Consider the following 21,617-nt stretch of genomic DNA (forward strand, 5'->3'; position numbering starts at 1 on the left):
ACCTGGAGGTGTTTAAAAGGCATTTAGACGAGGTTCTTAGGGTTTAGTGCTACAGGTAGGTTATGGTTGGACTCAATGATCTTGAGGGTCTCTTCCAACTGAAATTATTTTAAGATTCTATGTAGGAACACCAGCATTTTAATGAGGACATACCAAATAATATAAAGGAGACCCGTGGAGCCACCTCCTATCCCAGATGCATGACAAGTGCATACAATTTTCACCAGAAGTCAGATGATTCAAATCACTACCTGGAAATCACAGTGTATCTGGACAGGTTACGTCCCAGGACAGAGAGTGGTACACTATTCTGCTACTCAGAAAAGAAGTGCATGCACTGCCTAGTGTTCAGCCTTACAGAAAGCATAAAAGCTTAAAATGAAGTATATCGCTGGTAGCATGCCTAACCAACAAAGTGCTTAAGACCAGGGCTTATTTTCAATTCACTCAGTTTTCAAGAACTATATAAAATTTGGGAAGTCTAAGGACCATTCCTGATCTTTGAAGGTGCACAATGTCTTGAAGTACAATAAAGGTAACAAAAGATCTTCTATTCTTTTTTACAGTCTGCAGCAAATAGAAATTCAGTGTGAGAGTACATAGCATACTGGGCAACTCAAGCATCCCTAATAGATGCACATGTCAACCAGTAACTCAGACTATGGGCCTGAGGTGGGGCTGAGAAGAGAAAGGTGTCAAAACAGTATACACAAAGAAGACTTGGAACTTAAAAGCAACAGTTTCAAAAAAAATTTAAACAAACGTAAAGTCAAATGTTTCTCTGTGTTACTGATGCTTTTCTCATGTCATCTAGATTTCTTTTAAGTCCAAAATGAGCTCTGAATTTTCCAGAGTCACTCTGCCTGGAGTTGGGATTACTACAGGATTTTATTTCAAAGTTTCTGGCAAATATTCTCAATCCACCTATTAATGGATAATTATGCAACAAATAAACATCTTTGATCTCTCTTAACGTAATTTTTTTAATAGAAATGATTTTTTTTTAAAAGTATGTCAACTGGAGGTCTGAGTTGCTTTGCTGGATAATTATTTCACTGCTTCTAAATCTATTCACATGTCATGAAATCAAACACTCACCATCAAAAATAAAAAAAAATCAACATTCCTGCAGCATTTCTATAGCAGTGGTTCTCAAACTCACATGTCCTAGGGCAAAAATTAAGATAGAGAAAACATGATATTGTATTCTCTCTGTTGGCTTCAGTTTAATTTGTTTACCCATACCAAAGAGTAACTCTGAAGGGTTTCATGGGAAACCTGCTAACTGTGACAACTTTGTTTTAACAACTATCATTCTATGGGGATAAGATACAATGCAGATCAAAATATGCAGCCGATATTGCAATATCTAAATAGCACGTGACATCAGGTTTAATTACCATAAATACTTGTAAACTGACAATACTCGCACTTTTGGACATAGCTTCCACTTGCCAATTGGTGCCTAGCAATTAAGTAGAACATATAATTAAATTTTAAGTGTCTATGAAAGGTAAATCCTTGAAAAGGAAATAATTTATCATAGTTGGCAAGGTGTGCACTCATTTCATTAACAGTCTGGGAAACATGTAACTGACATTATATACAACTATAAGTCTTTGTAACAGAGGTCAAAATCTGCTCAAAAAATACTTGCAGTTAGATGAACGAGACTGCCGCAAATCAGCAGTCTGTCCCACTATTGAGATTTGCAGCTATTTCGAAGTGACTCAGATTATGTTTATATACATAGGGCTTTAATGCATCCTCAAAAGGTACATAATGTGTTTAATGGTCTGAAGTAAAAATAACTATATGTGCAATGTTTGTCTGTGCACTTTTGCTTCATATTCTAGACACACCTTTCTTGGAACTTTCAATAAGGACTTAGTGCAATCAAGGCAGAAAAAAAAAATTGTTCCTAAGTTCAAATCAAGCTCTGACCAAATGCTCTGGCCTTAACCTTCTCTCTGACCTCACATAAAGTAACCTACCTTCCTATGACACCACTATAAATCCTGATGAATCTTATCAGAGGTGACATCTGATTACATCGCATTTATTTGCTTTCAATGAACCCCAAAGACTTTATTGAGAAATAATCGGTTCACATCTCCTTCTGCAATATTTTTAAAGTCACTAATGGTGGAACTGTTTTATGGTGAATTAGAGTCTCTTTCTGGTTCAGTTTCTCATATCTTAAATGATTGAGTGGGTTAATTTCAAATAACTTTCTCTGAACAACATGCAGTTTTAATGGATCTGCCTTTAATTTTTTTTTAAATATGCAAGAAAAATTAAGGAGAGTTCCAATGAAAGGGAATTGTCATCCTTAGAGAGAGCTATTTTAAGGAAAACAGGATGCACACTGCTGAGAAAATGTTTCAAATACTAAGCTGGGCCTGGTAAGTGTGGCAGTCACTGCACCGTTGCAGCATGCTTGTCCCTGGCAAGCACTGTGTCTATCAGCAATGCACAAGTGTAGTATTTATCCAAGTTGTGTGTATGAACTTACTTTCGAGTCTCTCCACCTGGTAGAAAGTGCCGCCCAAAATTAGGAAAGTTGCAGAATAAGGTCTACAGAGTCTCACGTGCTTAGTAACAGCTCTGCAGTGACACTCAGCACTCTGAAGATGAGCCACAAGCAATTGATAATGGTTGTTACTTGATACTCCCGGGGGAACACTGGCATCACTAATGTTGGTTACATACTAGGAAGCAGACAAAGCAGAATTACAATAGTATATCCCATGAGCAATGTATATATTTGAGAGACTTCACATAAACAACGATAGTAAGAAACAAATCTACGGAAGTTTAGGAAATAATTAGCACAATAACAATTAATAAAATACTAAACATTCATTACTTATCAATTATCAACTGTGTAAGATAGATTTGTTTATGCAACTACCTCTTGCAATAATGATGTGACCTTTGTGAGATTTTTTTCCTTTCTTGCCTCTGACTATTTCAGAAAGACAATGACATTATGTAAATTTGAGGAAAAAATGCAGGAGGAAATTCGAGTGAATTGCAACAGAATGAAATAATCATGTAGATGCAACTGCAAGAAAAAAACCTCAAGTAACAAAATAAAAAATTACATAAGCAGTTGACTGTGGCTGACTCTCCACATCTGGCAAAATTGTGTCCTGCAGTATGTCATCTTGTCTTAGACTTTGGGTACACCTGGGCTATAACTGGTGTGCCTTCCATGCGTGATCTCTTACCTATCAGCTCCTGGGGTCTGAGATGACTAGTCTGTATCTATACCTTCTCCTATACTCTCCCCTAATGATCCAGCAAAGCAATGGAATACGTGGGTTAAATGGACTTCTGGCTGAAATGACTATGGCAGTTGCATTCTTCTGATCTTCTGGAAACTCCACATCCACTTTAAGCTAGTTTGTAAAACGCAAGATATAAACCTCCCAATTATTGCCTGTATTTCATTCCATGTTGTCATTTATATGAATGCAAAAAGGCAGAATGGTCAAATTTTCCACTGTGTTTTGACCAAGGAAAAATAAATGTAACAAAGGGAAAAAATAGGGAAATAGGCACTTAAACCACATTATTTCTAAAAAACTTACTACAAATTTGTGCATTAATGAAGCCATAAGAACACTATAGGTAAAATACATGCTCTGACCACTCCATTTCCCAGTGTTGACTTCCATACCTTCCGTAACATTTTATTTCAAAGTGTTGGGCTGATATTTCATTAGAGAAAAAAAGTTTGCAAATTCTTAGTTTAAGAAACTAACACTGATATCTGCTAATATAACTTGAGAAATTATAATAACATAACTAATAAATCTTCTAAATTTAGTAGTTTTGACATTTTGTAAATTGTGTGGATGCTCTGCTTTTCTTTTTTCCCTTTTTTTTTAATTAAAAAAGTTGAAATCAATCATGGAAAATAGCAAAAACTGTAATCTACTTTCTTCTCAAAATGGTATAAGCCACAAGGGAGCACATGATTTAATGACAAGAAGATACATCTGATAAGATAATAATTTGCTCAAGGAGAGATCTGGTTTGCAAATGCAGCTGTTCCAAAAATCTAAGCCCATAGGCAAGAAATTACTTAGTTTTTGTACAAGCTATATCCATAACTATTTAAATAAACTGGTGATAGACCCCAGAAAAGTGTATCAGATAGAAAAGTATAGAATTGGGCCTCCCTTTGAGACTGAAAAGAAAAAAAAATACTAAGAAATGGTAAGGATTCCCACAAACTATTGTTGCAAAGATCGAGTCAAAAATAATTCAGTAATTAGAGTGTTCAACACAGCATCTTCCTTCGTCAGTGACTCACCTGAGAAAAATATCTATATATTGATGTTTATGAACATGATTGTTTCATTCCCGTATGTGACAAGTTCCATTGTTCTCAGTTGGAGTACTTGGATGCCCGTAGCTAAGGGCATGCAGAAATGTTCTCAGCCTTCAGTTCTTATTTCAGAAGTCTAGCACTGCTTTTAAAACACAAGCCCACTCTTATTTTGGTGTGATTGCACTACCCTCTTGTATCAGTATTGGCTAGTACTAGGAAAGTGACACCAGAACTCAAGATTAAGATAACTTGTTAGCAGCATAAAAATCAGACAAAAATCTCCGTATATTGTGATGTGCTTTGATCAGTACTATCTAGTCAGGTTCCACATCAGTAGAATTAACTGAATTCACTTATTTTTTAAGGTCAGGCCTTTTTCATAGGAAAACGTGTACTCAGGTAAAATAGCAAAGAGGTATTACCCAGCAATACTCTGCAAATCCATCTGTACAAGTAGAATCTAATGCCCACATTTATCCCCACTGACATTTGCAAGTGTAGATAAGGAAACACCTGCATGGATCACTTAGCAGGATGAGTCTCACAGCAGGGAGAAAAAGCCAGTAAGAATGCATGTCTTCAGGACACTGCATGCTTTCTCTGTTGAAACATGCAAACTAAAAAGCATGAAATGATCTTGGCTTCTGTATAGGACAACTGTCTAAGTGAGTCCTTTACATTGGCCATGGTACCTTGCCATCAAGTTTTCAATATGCTAGGCGAATGATCCCTGATGATACTAACCAGCCTCTATTCTTCTTATCCAGCAAGGAGTCAGCGAAACACAAGCACCACTCTGCTGCCTTCTGCTATTCAAATGTACTCCTAGGCTGGGAAATTTTGTATTAAGTGAAAGGGATATGGCTCTGCACTGAAAATTTTACACGTTTATGTCTGTCACAGGCCTACACTTACAGTACGAGCACCAGCAAAAACTCTTAGTATTTCCAATGGTATTAGGTTGACCAAGCTCTTCTTGCACAGAACATGTGTAAGGAGACTAGCAATTAGTCTCCTCAACCAAAAAAATTAGAAAGGGAAATCTGGCAGATGTTGGCTACATCTCTTTATGGGAGATGCATAAGAGCAGCTGTTACAGTAGGGATTGTAGGAATTTCTTGTGAAAGTCGGTAGCAGATGTCACCATCTGCTTCTGCCCTTTCTATGAAATAGAGGCAAAAGACTGAAAGCTTGTTAAAAAAAAAAAAAAGAAAAAGAAAAAAGGTAACAACAAAAACCAAACTCAAAAGATATCCAAGCTTTTTTACAGTGAGTGGGAGATCCTCTTACCCTCTCCCTCCTGGCAAAACTGTGATCCAGAAGCACAATTAAAACAAAGAACACTCCCCATTCTCTTTAAATCATGATGTCTTTTCATTTTAATCTTATTACATGTACTTTGACAACCTTCAGCCTGCAATCTAACACCTAGCCATTTCCTCCCCAGCTGAAAGAGATCATAGAAATGAGCAGTTGTATCCTTCCCCTCTGGCTACACAGCAATGGCCTGATGACAACAGCTTTACCAGGGCTGGTATCAGACAAACAAAAATTCTCTACTGAATGATCTACACAATGATGTCATGTGGAGGCAAAGTATTTATTACTTAGGGGAAAGAAAAACCAAACAAACAAACAACAAAAACCCAACCACCAACAAAAGCAAACAAAACTTCTGTTGCATTGTGTCAGGAAACATGCTGTACATGTTTGTACATCTTGGCAGATAAAGATCAGATGAGGCAAGCAATGAAGTGGTTAACCAAATCAGAAAGTTATTTCAGACATCCAAAGACACATCTTGTAAACCTGAGAAAATTTACACAGAACTGAGGAGAAAAAAAAAAAGCAAGGGCTTGTCTGGGAAGAAACAAATGACACTGTCAACTTGTAGTTTGCTCTCTCACTAAGAAAAGAAGGTATTAGTGAGATCCAGAGCCCAACAAAAGAACAGGAATCTTTCCAATGGTGTAAAAAAGCCTTGGATCAAGCCCCAGCTCTCCTGAAAACTAGACTTACTAATTGCCTCACTCTTCCCCTGTCAAAACCATTATCTTGCTGAACTGAAATACTTTTCCAATATTGCTATAGGGCAGATATTTCCACACTGGTAATACTGGGAGCCATATTTAACCACCACCAGAGACTTACTTCTGGCCACCACCTCCCCTGTTTGGTATCCCATAATATTGTCATTTAAAAAAAAAACAAGAAAAAAAGAAAAAAGAAAAAGAAGAAGAAAAAAAAAAGAAGCAGCATTCTGGGAAAGTTTTTTTTGGGTTTTCATTTGTTTGTTATTTTTTGGAAACAGAGGCCACCTTGTAGCTTACTTCCACTGTAGAGAACATTTTGCTTTTCAGATAGTGTCATATTTAGATAATAAACTTCAGAACTGCAAGATCACATTCTCCTTTGGCTTTTTTATAAATCAGGGAACACTTGAGCTATACCTGGATAAAAAGTGATGAAAGTAACTGAAGAAAACAGCTTAACCTCACCTAGGTGTTCCTGCTCCAGCAGGGGGATTGGACTAGATGATATTTTGACGTCCCTTCCAATCCTTAACATTTTGTGATTCTGTGACTTAGCAAGGTATACTGCTAATATAGATCTTTTCCCCAAAACAAGCAAATTATGCTTATCTTACATTACCAGACTATCACTAGTAGTATGCCAGAGCCTCAGCTGGCATAAATCAACGTGACCCTATTCACTTCAGTGCAGCTGTGTTGATTTATGTGAGCTGCAAAGTACGTACTGGTTAAAAAGTGACTATTCCTTCTTATAAAACTATAAAAGTGACTAAGAAATGAAAAGTATTAGGTATAATATAAAGAAAAAAGTAGAAAGGAAAGTACTACAGAAAGGCTCAAAGTAGATGTATATTTTATTAAGATTAGTCAAACATAACCACTCATATGAGATTTTAGATAATATTCTCTCTTACATACACATATCTCTTGAGTATCGACCCAAGTATTCGTGCAATTTAATAATGCTGTACTATTGCCAAATTAAGATATAAGCCTCAGAGAGTGGATTCAACCAACCTGGAATTTATCAGTGGTGTTGTTTGTTTGTTTTTTTTCTTAAGTCACTACGGCTGTTAGAACATGAAACATCAGACTTAAAAGCAAGCTCACATGGCAAACTTAAGTGTTCAGATTTGCAGTATGGTGTCACATCTCAAGAACTACTTCTGTTATGGTCTTTCTCTTATAGAGCAAGATAAAAGTACAAAGTCAAATGAGTTTCTCAAAGCCAGCACTTCTCTCAGCCCGTGGTAATTTTGAGAAATAGGAAACCTCTCATATTAGACTTAAGCACTCTTTACCCTTATGAACTCTGTGTAGACTTCCCTATTATTATACAGGCTACATGACATTAACTACTGGTGCTCCTTTCTGAGTTAAAAACAGGAGATCCTAAGGAGATGAATTGGTATTCTGAAATAAGAGATATATATTACTAAATTCCCTTCTCAGTGAAGCAGCTTTTGAGATTAGACAGTTCTTATTTTCACTAGACTCGTGTATCACTGCCCTAGCAGTATAATATCTGAACGCTGTATGAAGAAAGATCATGAAGCAAACTGTTTACAATTGTCTGTTCAGTCTTGGTGACCAGCTGCTAACAGCCACTTGGCAGACAACTGCAGTTCATCATCCTTCACCATGAGTACTGGTGAAGGAAATACAAATACTTCTGTATTTGATCAGAGTCCACAACACAGACTGCCAGGTACCAGAAATGCATTCTGCTCATCCTTAGCATTGCCTTACAGTGCAACATACCTCATGCATCCCTGCCTACAAGAAATACTAGAATTTGTCTCTTCACAGCCTTTCTCTATAAATACGTTCACTGTAGGAAGCTTACAGAAATTTTCAGAAGTATGATTAACAGTTCAGATACAGGGAAAAAACATGCACTGTCTGCCTGGACAGATCAACTCTGCACCTCAGCAAGTAGCACTGCCACAGCCATTTGGACATCAGCTTACAATGCAAAAAGAGTATATCACAGTGAACTGTTTAAAAGAAAGCAAAGTATTAGGTCTTCCAAATGAAAAAAAAATCTGATGAATGTGATTTCTTTTAATTGTGAACTTGCACTGCCATCTGCTTCAGGGAAGCAATGCACCAACTTCTTCCACCTAGTATTTGATGCACCACTTACTGTAAATGCTGCCTGCCCACTGTACTATGAGGTTTTTCAGCTGTGACTCCTGAAGACTAAAATCAATATTTAAATCCCATTAACACTGAGTCCTTTTTTCCTCCTTTTTATTTTTTTTTAAGCAGAGTTGCAATTATGGCCTATTTTATATTTGTAAGTATGATTAAAATTATTATATTTTGTGTCAGGCTATAATTTATATAATTGCATTCCTGTAAAACTGGAATTTCTTTTTCATTTAGAAACAGATCACAGTAAAAGGCTTCTGCACTAAGAGTATAGTTTTCTGTGTTAATTTAAAGTTTAATTTTAGAGTGTTTTTTACAGTCACAGTAATTTAAGGGCAGAGGAAAACTGTGATTGTATAAGAGACTACTTTTAATCAACTATGGACTCTTACTCAAACTAAATATCAGTATTAGTTCTTCATAAAGTACTGGAAGAGGAAAAGGGATGATTAAGTGGAATTTAAGCTGCATTGATATTAAGGATTACACAGAGAGGCATTTTAAAGCCATATGTTCAAAGCCATCTTGTCAGAAGTTATGGGCCATAATCCACAAATTTTTCAAAATACACCTAGGCTGTACCACTCATTAGTCTCATGAATTTAGACAGTCTATTATTTCTGCCTCTTAATGTGACATTATATGCAAATAGAAACCTTGCGTACAAGTCGCACCTGAAACTGTATCTGTTACGCAGTTGCCCACCTAAATGTTTAGAGAGTCTTCCTTTTTTTTTTTTTTTTTACCATTTTAGCCTTAACTTACTTATTATCAAGAGGGAAAGAAAACTCAGGGATGTTGCGATGTTATTACAGTCTCTTGTGAGAACTGATACACAAAACCAGATACACAAGCCTTCCTTTAGCATCAGGAGGCTACAAAATGGAACATGATGCTTGAAAGGGAAAGCCGCTGTTTTGAGGGCTCCGAGACTGCCGGGAAGGCTGCATTAAATGCCATGAGCAGGCTACAAGTCATAACGCTCTCCCTACAGAATTTTGGCAAGTTTAAATGAAACCTGTGGATGCATTGTTTCATTTTTCTGGTCACATGTACGCAAAGTTGGGAAGTTTCACATGGATTTCCTAACCTCTCCTGGGGCTTTCGTGATTGAAGAGGATGCCGTTCACTGCAAAGAGATTGTAGGCCTCTCTGAAGTTCACCACAATCCAGTAGGCATACAGTTTTGCTGCTCCTACAAAAATAATTTTAAAGCATTATGTATATCTGCTCTGCTCGTACATAGCTCAGACAGACACACATACAGGTCTCACATACGCAAGGTGAAGTCCACATTTCAACAGTGGAGTGCATTTGAATTTGATTCATAGCCTTATATGTGTCACATTCCATATGGAAAAAATAACCAGCTCAATAAACAGCAGCTGAATGGGAAAATACTCCTTTTCTATGCAGCCTCATAACTGACCAGGAAATATTAGAGCACTTTCTCACTTGTTATCTTATGCATACTCAAGCATAGCACTTTTTCTTTTACAATATAATTAACACAGCCAGAGCGTGTGAAATATGCCACTGTAGTGACCTCTGCTAATAAAAAAAAAAAAAACCAAACCACAACTTCGGAGGAATAGAAGTGAAAATCTAGTGCCTTAGCACTCAAATTGATTTGAAACTTTATCACCAAAGTCCTCCATGCACATTGCTTTAATAAGTGTTTCAAATTTCATGTGACTTCATGAAGGAAGAAGTGAGCTCTTGGGACTTTTTCATTTAGGCAACAAAAAATATGAAACCTTATCACTTCAGTGGTATCTCACAACCCTTTGTGAAGGAAGAGCCACCCTTCCCCCCCTCTCTCTACAAGAGCTCTTTACCTTTGAGCTGAATGAGCACCATCTTGTGCAGTGAGATGCTAATTTCCAGCCCCTGGGGCAATAGCAGCAAATACTTTTTTATATAGTAATTCATAAAGGTATGCCTCTCGACATGTCTAGTCACTTCAGCTCTGTCATCATTCTAATCTCACACCCAAATGACTTCAGCCCTGAGACATGATCATGGAGAATAGACACTACACACACACATCAGCAATCCTCACCGTAAGGCGATCTTGGGTAAAAAGGGGTGGTCTCCTTTTGTGGGATTTCTTGCACTTTTCCAAAAAGTTCACTGGTGGAGGCTTGGTAGAACTTCACAGAGTTGATAAGGCCACAGGTCTTAATAGCATCTAGGAGGCGTAAAGTGCCAACCCCATCAACATCAGCAGTATATTCTGCTAGGTCAAAAGAAATCTGGGGAGAGAAAGAAATAAAACAACATCAGTTTTACTAGGGGAATCAGAAAATGCCATAATCATGTACAACCAAAGTAATACATCACTTGTCACAGACCAGCTAGATACTTCCGTACAGCATAGATGCTTAGTTTACAAAAGTACCCTCAAAGGATTTCTAAGAATAAACAAGTAGTTCCATAAATAGCAGAACCAAAAGACTGGTGTTCACTGATCTCTCAGGATTATTTTCCCATGTGAAGTAAGGGGTAAACCTCCCCACAGCAGGAGCACTATCAGGGTCTCTCTCATCTCCACAGTTGCCAATTTTCAAAATAATCACTTGGGCTTAATATCTTTAACATACTTGAATTTGGTTAAAGTTATCCAAAATATCTTAAAAAAAATAGGTTAGGTGGACAGCATGAGTACATTAAAATTCCTTAAAAAAATCTCACAGACTTTAAACGCAGTCCAAAATTTTGCATTTAAACACACATCAAAACAGAGAGAAGATTAGAATTACCTGCTATCAAATGAGACTCCCAACCCCACCTGACTAAGGTGTACCAGAGATGTGGCTTCTGCACGGACGTTAGGAAGATGATGAAGTGGGAGAGCAAAGGGTGGAGGTATCCAAAATAAACCAGCCATCTCCTACACCTGACATATCTGTCAAAGTATGAAGATAAAGTCATGTGTGCTGCTGGGCCAAGACTCCTCTTTCTCTCCCTGGTCCGGTAGTTCTCAGTTATCTTTATGATGAACCTGATTGTGGCATTGGCCACAAGACATGCTTGAGTATAAGCTTTCAGAGTGTATAAAAAAACATTAATTCTATTCCTTGTAGTTGCAGAAGAAAAATTACAACTGTGAAAAGTAAGCTGGAGGGAAGATATGTGTTGTGACCACCCCAATCTGTGAGGGGGAAAATAAGTGCCCAGGAAGAAGTTCACTCTGCTTGCTTGATGGATATGGACTGGTTGTTTGGATGTGTCGACAGAGGTCCTGGAGTCCGAAAAACTTTCCCCCACCAATCCCCATCACAGAGGCACAATCTTGCTTGCTGTCTTCCATCCTTCTCCATTCTCTCTTCAACCCAATGTTTCACTTCTGTATGTCAGTTTTTTTAAAAAAATGTATCCTGTCAACATCCTCAAAAAGGAAATTAGAATGGATCTTTAGAGCAACTTCCTTCATCACCCTGACCCAAGGAAGAATTACTCTACCAATGTTCCCTCTGACTGATGACTGACTTTCAGGAACAAGCACTAGAGTGATGGCAATGTTACAGTCTTTCTATATGATCTAGGCTTGAGGTGAGTGAGACACTACCAAAATCAGATAGTACAAATCTATGAAGCCCCCTTCATTAGTATTCAGTGATAGGGTGACTAGTAATGGAGTGGAGAGTAAATGACCATAGCTGGATAAGCTGAGTCGTCACAGCAAAATCAATGGGAAACCTGTCACCAGGTGTTTTATCAGGCTCTCTGCAGATTCAGACAGATAGCTCTGTATTCATTTCTCCTGTTAAGCCACTTTCCCTGTTCAGTAATCACTAGAGGTTTAAGGCTTATTTACACAGCAGATGAAATAAAAATAATTAGATTAATTTGAATTTGCACTTGTGGTTAATTCAAAACAGGTATGAAATAATCTAAATTGTGTTACTGTGCTCCAAAAGAAAAATGTTCTCACATAGTTTTGATCTGAAATAGCTAATGGTATGAACAAAAACAAACTTTACTTTTTAGGGGTTTTTTTAAACCATAATGGAAAAAAAAAGAAACCTGATACTTTGGCTTGTTAACCTGCTATGACCCAGCTGAAATTGAGCACTGATCTACTGAGAAGTGCTGAGCATTTTTTGTTTTAATCCATTTGACACAAAGATGACAGCCAGTTAAGGTCTCTCAGCTTTTCTGTCAGAGTAACTCTTAGGAAACCATCTTAATGAATATGTGATACAGTCAATAATGCACTAATGGACATAAATTAGTATATTTACCATACGGCTACCACCTTCACAAATTCACAGTAACATCCTAGCTCTCTAAATAAAGGGAAAACACCTACTAATTGTAGCAGAACAAGGAATTTACCTGTACTAAAGTATTGTTTCCAACAAATAACTTATTAAAAACATCACCCCAAAATGCAAATCTTTGCTTACATGTTCTACTACAAGGGCAAACGGCACATGTAACTGAGGTGGTCTTAAATCAGAGATCGCATATTCTGAAACCTCTTAAGCAGAGTGAGCAATAAGCCTGTGGCAGCAGTGCTGGGGTCTGCTCTCCTTTGCTGATGTGGAGACCAGTTTCACAAGTGATGCTTTTCCCTATTGCCTTATGGATGACCTCGATCTTCACCTAGAAAAATCACTCCCTGGGGTGTGAGGTAATTCTGCTTCCACTCTGGTCGGGTCCAAGTGTCCCTGAGCAGAAACTGCCAGCTTTGTGCCTGTTTGGTGGTTTTGTAATGCGGACTATTATTCACCAGGGACAGGATTCAGACCACTAAACTCATTTCATTTTGGAGTGCATGTTAGACTAGAATGGCCTTCACGAAAACAAAAAATGATTTTATCCACTAAAAACTTCAACACCAAAAACACAGTACTGTAAAGATAATCTGTGCAGTTTAAGGGACAGTAACACGTCAAATACAGATAAATGCACGCTGGATTTTAATTTGATTCTAGTTCAAAATTAACAACATAAAGGAGTTTAATAAAATACTGGATTGATTAAATAGTTACAAATGAAGCAGGACAGAGTAGGAAAAACTGCCCAGTTATCCCTTACTACATTATTTCCCTCTCCTTATACATGGGATTTTGTGCAAAACTGGCATGAAGACTGATATGAAAAAAAAAAAAATGCATGGACATCATTAAGAGGGATGTGCAGGAGAGAACTGACATGCCTGCAGAACACAAAAAAGACCAGGGTCTGAATTATAAAAAACAACTATAGAATGAGATTCAATAAATGCTCTTCATAGAAATAATTTTGGCTGGTGCACTGAACCCAGTGGGACTACTTGAGAGTGTAAAAATTTCATGGAAATTACCATAAAGGCAGGTGTAGGAAGGCTGAAAACAAGCTGCTCTTTCTGAGTGATTAAACATTTATCCAGTGGAAAAAAAGAGCTTAGGTAATACCAACACATGAGAGTTTTCAAACAGCCTAATTTATGACAACTATCTTAAATGCCTGAATTAGGAAGCTCATATCCCTGTACACCAATAAAGACAGTGGTAAGAACAGAAAGCTTAGAGGAGATGCTCTTGATCATGCTTTGTAGAAACTATATACACACTAGTTTTTTAACTTAGTTACCTAAGATAGACGCTCCATTCTAACCTCAAAAATCCAAAACTATCAGTTACTGTCAACTGCATAAAGCAAGACATATGACTAATAACTTTTTTTGAAGACAACACCAGGAGGTTTTGTAATGACTGGAGTAGGGAAAAGAAGCTTCTTTGCCTGGTAGAAACTTTAAACCTGAAAGTTTTCTCAAAGTGTATTGAAGGCATGGACCCAATACTCCTTTACTGTTTTTGGACAGACTTTGTGACAAAGGGAAAGCATGACATACCAACAAAGCAGACATTGTGTACTTGGAATATGTTATTCTGAGTGCCCTGGCACTCCCTTCCATGTACAATGGGGACAGCATGCTTTTGGAGTTGACATAGTTGATCTCTGGAGATACCGTGAATGCGTATGTTTAAGATGTGTCTATTCCATTCAATAAGTAATGACAGCAGTGTATTGTTAGCAGTGGACAGAACAACATGGAGACACACAAATCCTTGGTTAAGTGTACTTAAGTTCCAGGTTTTCATCCCTGAACACCTTGCAGAATTGCCTTAAAGAATATTAAAATGAATCCTTAGGTACACGGGACTTTTATATGCTGAAAATATTTATGGCTGGATTCATCCCTAATATAGTATATTTCAAATATATTCTTGGGCAAGTATAAATTTCCACAGCAAGGCTTACCCAAAAGATGATAAAACTTTCTAGAGAAAAGCATGATTTTACTAGTTGTGTCCTGCAATTCCAGGAATGTTACAACATGAATATACTGAAACATGTTATGTCTCTTCTTTCACGTGGTTCCAAGAATGACAACAAGTTTTGTGAAGTGGTTTCTACCTTTTGAATTTGAACTCTTACCTCCCTATTTCTTTCTTTCTTTATAGTTGCCAGATTCAATCTCTACAAGAGATTTGAATTTAACAAAGTAATGTTTTAAATATGATGTTTCCTAACTGATCATTCAAAACCAAGCTTAGCAAGGCCTTTAACAAGATTTAAAAGCTTACTGAAAACTATCTAAATGAAAACATATGGGTCTTACCCTCCACAAGAACACATTCCTATCATGTCTGTGAGTACTATATACAAGCTTGCTGACTTAATACTACTTGTTTCTGACCAATGCATTGTCAACAGTGGTGATATTCTGAAAATACATATTGATTTAGAACACACATAGGTTTGGCTTTACGAGATACTTCTCTGATTCATCATTTAGAACAATCCAACAGATGGACTGCAATCACATTAACTATAACCTTTCAATCAAAACCAACATGTACTGGCAGAATATGCTTCAAAGCTCTACTGAAGGAATATAAGTAATGATTTGAAATTTCATCTCCTTCTTACAGCCTTCTCAGTTTCAGAAGATGGGATTTCTGGAAGGCTGGTGTTATAAGAGTGAAGCTTATGTGAAGCCCCAGGAGGAAAAAGGATAATATAAAAGAAAATTGTTATTCTTTCACTGTAAAAGCAAAGGTGGCTAACCTAAATATAACATTTAAATAAGCATCTTTGCTTTATTGAAAAAAGTTATAGTAGATTCTTTAGATTTATCAGAGTATAAGATATGTATCAGGTCTCTTTCAGTATTGAGAAATGTTTACACCTAAGAAGCAAATCAAGTGGAAAACCTGCCCAGAAATGTTTCAAATCTCACAAGTTTCACAGCGGTTGCTTTTTTGTATTCTTTAAAATCAATTTTGTTTGCTTTGAATATTCAGTGTGCCTTCATCTGCCAATAAAAACCACTGGGATCACTTATATCATCTCGGTAAACAAACTACTCAGCCCCTAGGAACAGGCATTTAAAGCATAACATTCCAGTTGCTAAATCTAATACAGACTATGGGCCAAGCATTCCTATAAAGTCCTAACACACTGGGGGAAAAGTCCTAGGGATTTTAGCAAATACAAGGAATTTAGAGGTGTGGCGGGGTATCAAGGGGACAGATAAGAACCTAAATATCTACGAAAAAGTCAGGTAACCTTCTAGGATAATATGATGATTCCTCTTCCCCTCCATTCCTTAACTTGTAACAAACGCTTAACTCATTGCCCTCTCACCCAATAAAAGTAGCTGAAAGATATCAAAATCCCTCAAACAACTATATTTTTTTGTTATATAGAAAAATAATCAATTCAATACCTCTGAACTGTTTATTATTAAGCAACACTCTTGATATCTTAAAGCCCTATTCAACTTCTTAGCTGAAAAGAAATCGAGTGAAAAAATAACTGGAATTTTGGACAAAAGGAACACGGGGTTTGTAGATTTATCTTCTTTTCTATTTCTCTCCCTGTTCTCTCATTAATAATACAGAAAAAATAAAGTGATCTGTATAAAATTAGAGTAATTTGACAACATAATTACAAGTAGAGAATTAGCAAGAAAAAGTTTTATAAGTGGAAGCAGAAGTCAACACTTTTTCCTAGAATTCATGTTAACCCGAGACATTCATAATACTGCTGTAGCAAGAGAGCTTGTATAACTTGGATTTTCAAGTTAGTTGTGATGCAAAGGAATAAGTAGTGCAGCTGATAAAAGACCTCCTTCTCTGCCAGTGCTTATGGAAAGGTCTCAGTGGTTGAGTTCCACTTCAGCTCTGTCACACACTGGACTGCAGGCTGAGTGACCAGGGAGACTTCTTGAAGTGGTTAGAAATTTGGTTTTGACATCAGTGGACCAGTATTTCACCTTCACCACTAAGCGAGAAGACCCAAACCAAAGTGCAAAAATAAGCTATTGGCTGTTTGGTGACTTTAAATGATCCTTCATGATATTCATGTCCTATGACCTACCATAAACCACAACAGACTCTGCTTCAGGGGCCAATTCAGTCTTATACAAGTAACCCCAAAGTGCTTTTCATTACACAGAAAAAAAGAAGAGCTTGAATGTAAGATTGCTCATTGCCCCAAACACATACACATGCCTTTGCACCCTCAAAATGAACACAAATGAGAGCTGAAGCGGAGCTGGGTTTATTCATGTCTTCCCATTGTTCATTTCTTCAAGTATATAAAGATCCGGGAAAAGTGTGTGGGACAAAATGGGTGGGATGAAGCAGAAGTCTCACAAAAAATGTATAATTCTAAGTCTGAAAAAAAATTACTCAGGATAACAACAAGAGCAAAAACATGCAGCAAATCTGGTGAAGGGTCTAGACCACAAGTGTTATGAGGAGAGGCTGAGGTAACCTGGGCTGTTTAGCCTGGAGAAAAGGAGGCTGAGGGGAGATCTCCTTGCTCTCTACAACTATCTGAAAAGATGTTGTAGCGTGGAGGGTGTTGGTCTCTTCTCCCAAGTAGCGACTGATAGGATGAGAGGAGATAGCCTCAAGTTGCATCAGGAGAGGTTTACACTGGATATTTTGAAAAACTTCTTCACAGAAAGGATTGTCAGGCATTGAACAGGCTGCCCATGGAAGTAGTTGAGTCACCATCTCTGCAGGTGTTTAAAAGACATGTAGTTGAGGTTCTTGGGGACATGGTTTAGAGATGGACTTGGCAGAGCTAGGTTAACATTTGGACTCAATGATCTAAAGGTCTGTTCAAACCAAAATGATTCTATATCTCCAAAGGTCAGGCGCTGTAGAATCCAAAAGCAACTACCACCTTTCACCTCCATGAGCACTAAAAAGTTCATGCACAGTTATACTGTTTTTGCCCACATGAGATGCAATAGGAGTGCTGCTAGACTACCTGAAGCCCCCAGCCATCTTGCAGTTGAGCTACTCTGCAGTAGAGCCTTCCTTAGTGGCAGCAACTCTCTTTGTGCAGCTGAAATACTCAAGGATTAGGGGCAAGCAGCTCCTAACATACTCCATGGTGTATATCCTCATGGTAACTTTTGATGGTTTGGCTTGAGTAAGTTTTCCTTGTAACTCTCCTCTTAATTAATTTCAAATTCTCAATGCAAACTCTCTGAAGTAATATTTAAAGAGTAATAGCTTGACATCATTATCAAAACAGGTTTCTTTTTTCCATTTTATAAGTAAAAACTACTAATACTACTACTTGATTTTTGCTGGGGAAAAAAGAGAAAGATAAAATTCAACACAAAGTAGAAAATAAGCATGGAGAAATACTCTCTCAGTAGTTAAGGTTTTATATTTATCAGACTGGTAGGGATTGATAGCTGGATTCATTCTTCAGTTTCTTTAACATACAGCTCCTCAGAACTCCCTGGCAAACTGCAGGTGCTGTTATAAATCCAGCTCACAAGGTCATCACATTCACCTTTGCCTTCAAAGCAGCCCACTGGTAGATGCCTGACCAGTTAAAAGGTATAGAGGAACCATAATTATTTTTCAAATTTTGATACCACAATCCTTAAATTGTAATATCCATTCCCTTTGAGTCCATTTAAATAAAACAAAGTCTCCTACATCCCGTACAATTGTCTTGTTTACTGACTATTGACTGAAAGGTCTGTTTTGGAATAGATCTCCAAATAGAGGTGATTTATAAATTGTTTATTCTTTTGCTTATTGACTGGTGAATTTAGTGGATTAATTTAACACACTTGCTTAAAAGAGAGCTGCCCAGAGACAGGTCAAAAGGCAATGGACACAAGTTGAAACATGGAAAATGACAATTTTATATTAGGAAAAAAAAGCTCACAACATGGGTAGTGTAACAATGAAACAGGTTGTGCAGAGACACTGTGCCATCTCCACCCTTGGAGATATTCAAAACTCAATCGGACATAGACCTGAGTTGCTTGCTGTAAGCTGGCCCTGCTTTATGGAAAGAGCTGGTCCAGATGACATTCAGAGATTACTCGAGAACTAAATTATTGCACAATTTTAAGACAGGGAGATGGGATTACAGCAGTGTGTTTCTGTATTTGGACACATAGCACCATCCAATGAGTAGAAAGTGGATGTACAGCGTGCAAGAACGAGGTCTGGTCTTATAGAAAATCAGTGATTTTTACTGGGGGAGTGGAGAGTTGTTCACAGCAACTTTTTGGAGGCACATAGGCTAACTCGCTATTCATCATATCTCCTCCACAAAAGAGCTTGAGATAGAGGAATGCACAGATCTGAGAGTGAAAAAATACCAAAGTGGAGGAGGAAAAGCAGAAGGGATATCACAGAACGTGAGACTCAGTATGGCCATAAACCTTTGTCACAAAAATGTAACCTCACCATTAGTTTTGCTTATCTTCTCATCCATTTGTTATTAATTTGATGGAACTGGGGAGTTGTCAGGGTTATATGATGCAAGGGATTTATCTTGCAGAACAATCTCCATCCCACTGTTCAAAGTTTTTAGTTTCAAATTACAGAGATTAGAAAAGAAGCTTTTAGAACTAATTCTTTATTCCTTTTCAGTGCAATTTTGTTCAGGGATAGTTTCAATAATATACACCTTTGCCCAAGTTTTTAAGCCCAAGGCACGTGCAGCAAAGTCATGATGGGCTATGATGTTTCAAATTTTGTAGCTTCAGTGGCTAGTGACACCATAATACCTTAAAAGCCTCCTACATACTGAAGTCCAGCTGTGCCAGAAGCTTTAAAAGCTATTTAGTAGAAAGACAAAAAGGGGCAACTTGCAGAGTCACTAGAGAACATTCAAAAGGAGATGTAAAAAGATAGCCAATTCATTTTGCTTTATGTGTACCAGGGGAATAGAGAGCTATGAATAAAATGCATGCAGGGAATGCAGTCACTTTGGAAGAAGTAGCAGCATTTTTATTCACTTTCACATCTGAAGAAATTAATTTAAAACATACAGGTTATTTAAAATTCTAACGTGACAACTAGGTTACAATATGTATATATATATATATTTTTTTTTTTTTTTTACTTCCAATGCTTTTTTAAAAAGTTTCACCCTTGCTTCCTTGATGCTTTCAGAACATGTAGAAAAATACTTTTCACAGAAGTGATAAAAATCTCATCACAAGCAAAAAAAAAATAAAAAATAAACAAAACCCACAAAAAACCAACATATTTTCAACATCTTATAATTTTGATAGACTTTCAATGGATGGCAAGACATATATTGAATTAAAGCAATATTCTACTGTTGCACAGCTTTATTAACAGCAAATATTATCCGCTCTCTTTCCTTCCTACCCAACAAGACTGCAAAACATGACTTAGCACAACAGACCCTCCCAAATGTTGATACAACTCTTATGTTGCCTAGAAGCTAGAATTACCCCAGTGCTTTGCAAATTACTACCTTGCCTGACTCTCTTGTAACTCCTACCGATGCATAAGGTAAAAACTCCCTAGGTTTATGTGCCCTGCGAGAAGTCTTGCTTTTTCAACCAGAGCAAAATTATCTCTTTTCATCGTTTATTATTTATCACTTAAGATTACATTCCAGACTGCAATTTCTCACGCCAAATGACATTGTTTTAGAAAGCTTAGAAGCAGTTCAAACACCTGTTTCTCAGGTACCTCTGAAGTACCAAAAATGCTCCTCCCTCCATGAGGAAATAAACTTACAGTAATACTTCATATAAGGATTTTTGGCAGATTTGAATATGGATCTTTTTTCCTTATAAGGGCATTTAAGCTGGAAATAAGATGCACTGAACAAATACAGAACATTTGTAAAATAATTTCTCAAATTTTTCAAATTAGAGTACAAATTTAAAACTTGCTGTTAAATTGTAACTTTTTTTAACAAAAAATATTTGTTTTGTTACTTTGCCTTCCCTTCCCTGCACATTAGCTACTGATAATTGTATGACCAGTTCTCCAAGTTACATTTTCATTATTTTGGGTTTGGCTTTCTGTGCTATATTAACATAGTAACTGCCGTAGTACAGCTATCATGGTAAATAGATGAGAAAAAACACTGACTGCTGATTAAGTCCTATAAGTCATTGCAACCAAGCTGGGCAAACTCTGAATGAAACATCTGTAGAGATATCACACATAGTTCATAAAAAAAAAACCCAAACAACATTTTCTGTAATGTTTAACAACAGCTTTTACCTCTCACTGTATGGAAATCTCTAATTTTTCATCATCTAAAATGAAAAGCATTTTCCCCTCCTCCCAACAAGAAGAAATAATTGCTATGTCCTTCCCTACAGCTAACTGGTGGCTGAAAGAGTTTCCAAACTTCACAGGGATATTACAAGAAAAAAAAAACACATGAAAGTGAATGTATTACTTATTAATGAGACCATAAACTCAATTAGACAGACTGCCCATAAATATGCCTGACTCGGCCATTCAATTTCAAAACTAAAGGTACAGACACAGCCAAGTCACTGCAAGAAATCAGGTTAATATTTCTCCGTGGAGCTGAGGTAACTCTATCTGGCAGCACTCTTAAACCACAGTAAATGCAAGATAAAGCAATTTATCTTAGCTCTCTTTTGCTGCCAGCTACTCTAAAATCAAAGCACTTCACTCATCACAGCCTTAGAGTGGACAGGCACCTCAGCTCCGACCACACATTGCAGCTTGTTACAGTGTGGTGCTTCAGTTGTGGCTGAGATTTCACATCAGGTAGAACTTCAGGGAGACAAATGAGAA

General features: G+C 37.2%; 1 protein-coding gene across 1 annotated transcript in view; it reads right to left on the bottom strand.

Annotated features, from left to right (window-relative positions):
* The window catches only part of GMDS (GDP-mannose 4,6-dehydratase), a 422,070-nt gene that overhangs the window by 243,080 nt on the left and 157,373 nt on the right, over positions 1-21,617 (bottom strand). Inside the window, exons 5-6 of the mRNA XM_065629846.1 lie at positions 10,592-10,784; positions 9,620-9,724 (exon numbers count right to left, since the gene is read on the bottom strand). Of these exons, the coding sequence (XP_065485918.1) occupies positions 9,620-9,724; positions 10,592-10,784 (298 nt within the window). The remainder of the gene's footprint in view (positions 1-9,619; positions 9,725-10,591; positions 10,785-21,617) is intronic.

The sequence above is a fragment of the Caloenas nicobarica genome, chromosome 2, assembly GCF_036013445.1.
Source record: "Caloenas nicobarica isolate bCalNic1 chromosome 2, bCalNic1.hap1, whole genome shotgun sequence".
In the NCBI taxonomy this organism is placed as follows: domain Eukaryota; kingdom Metazoa; phylum Chordata; class Aves; order Columbiformes; family Columbidae; genus Caloenas; species Caloenas nicobarica.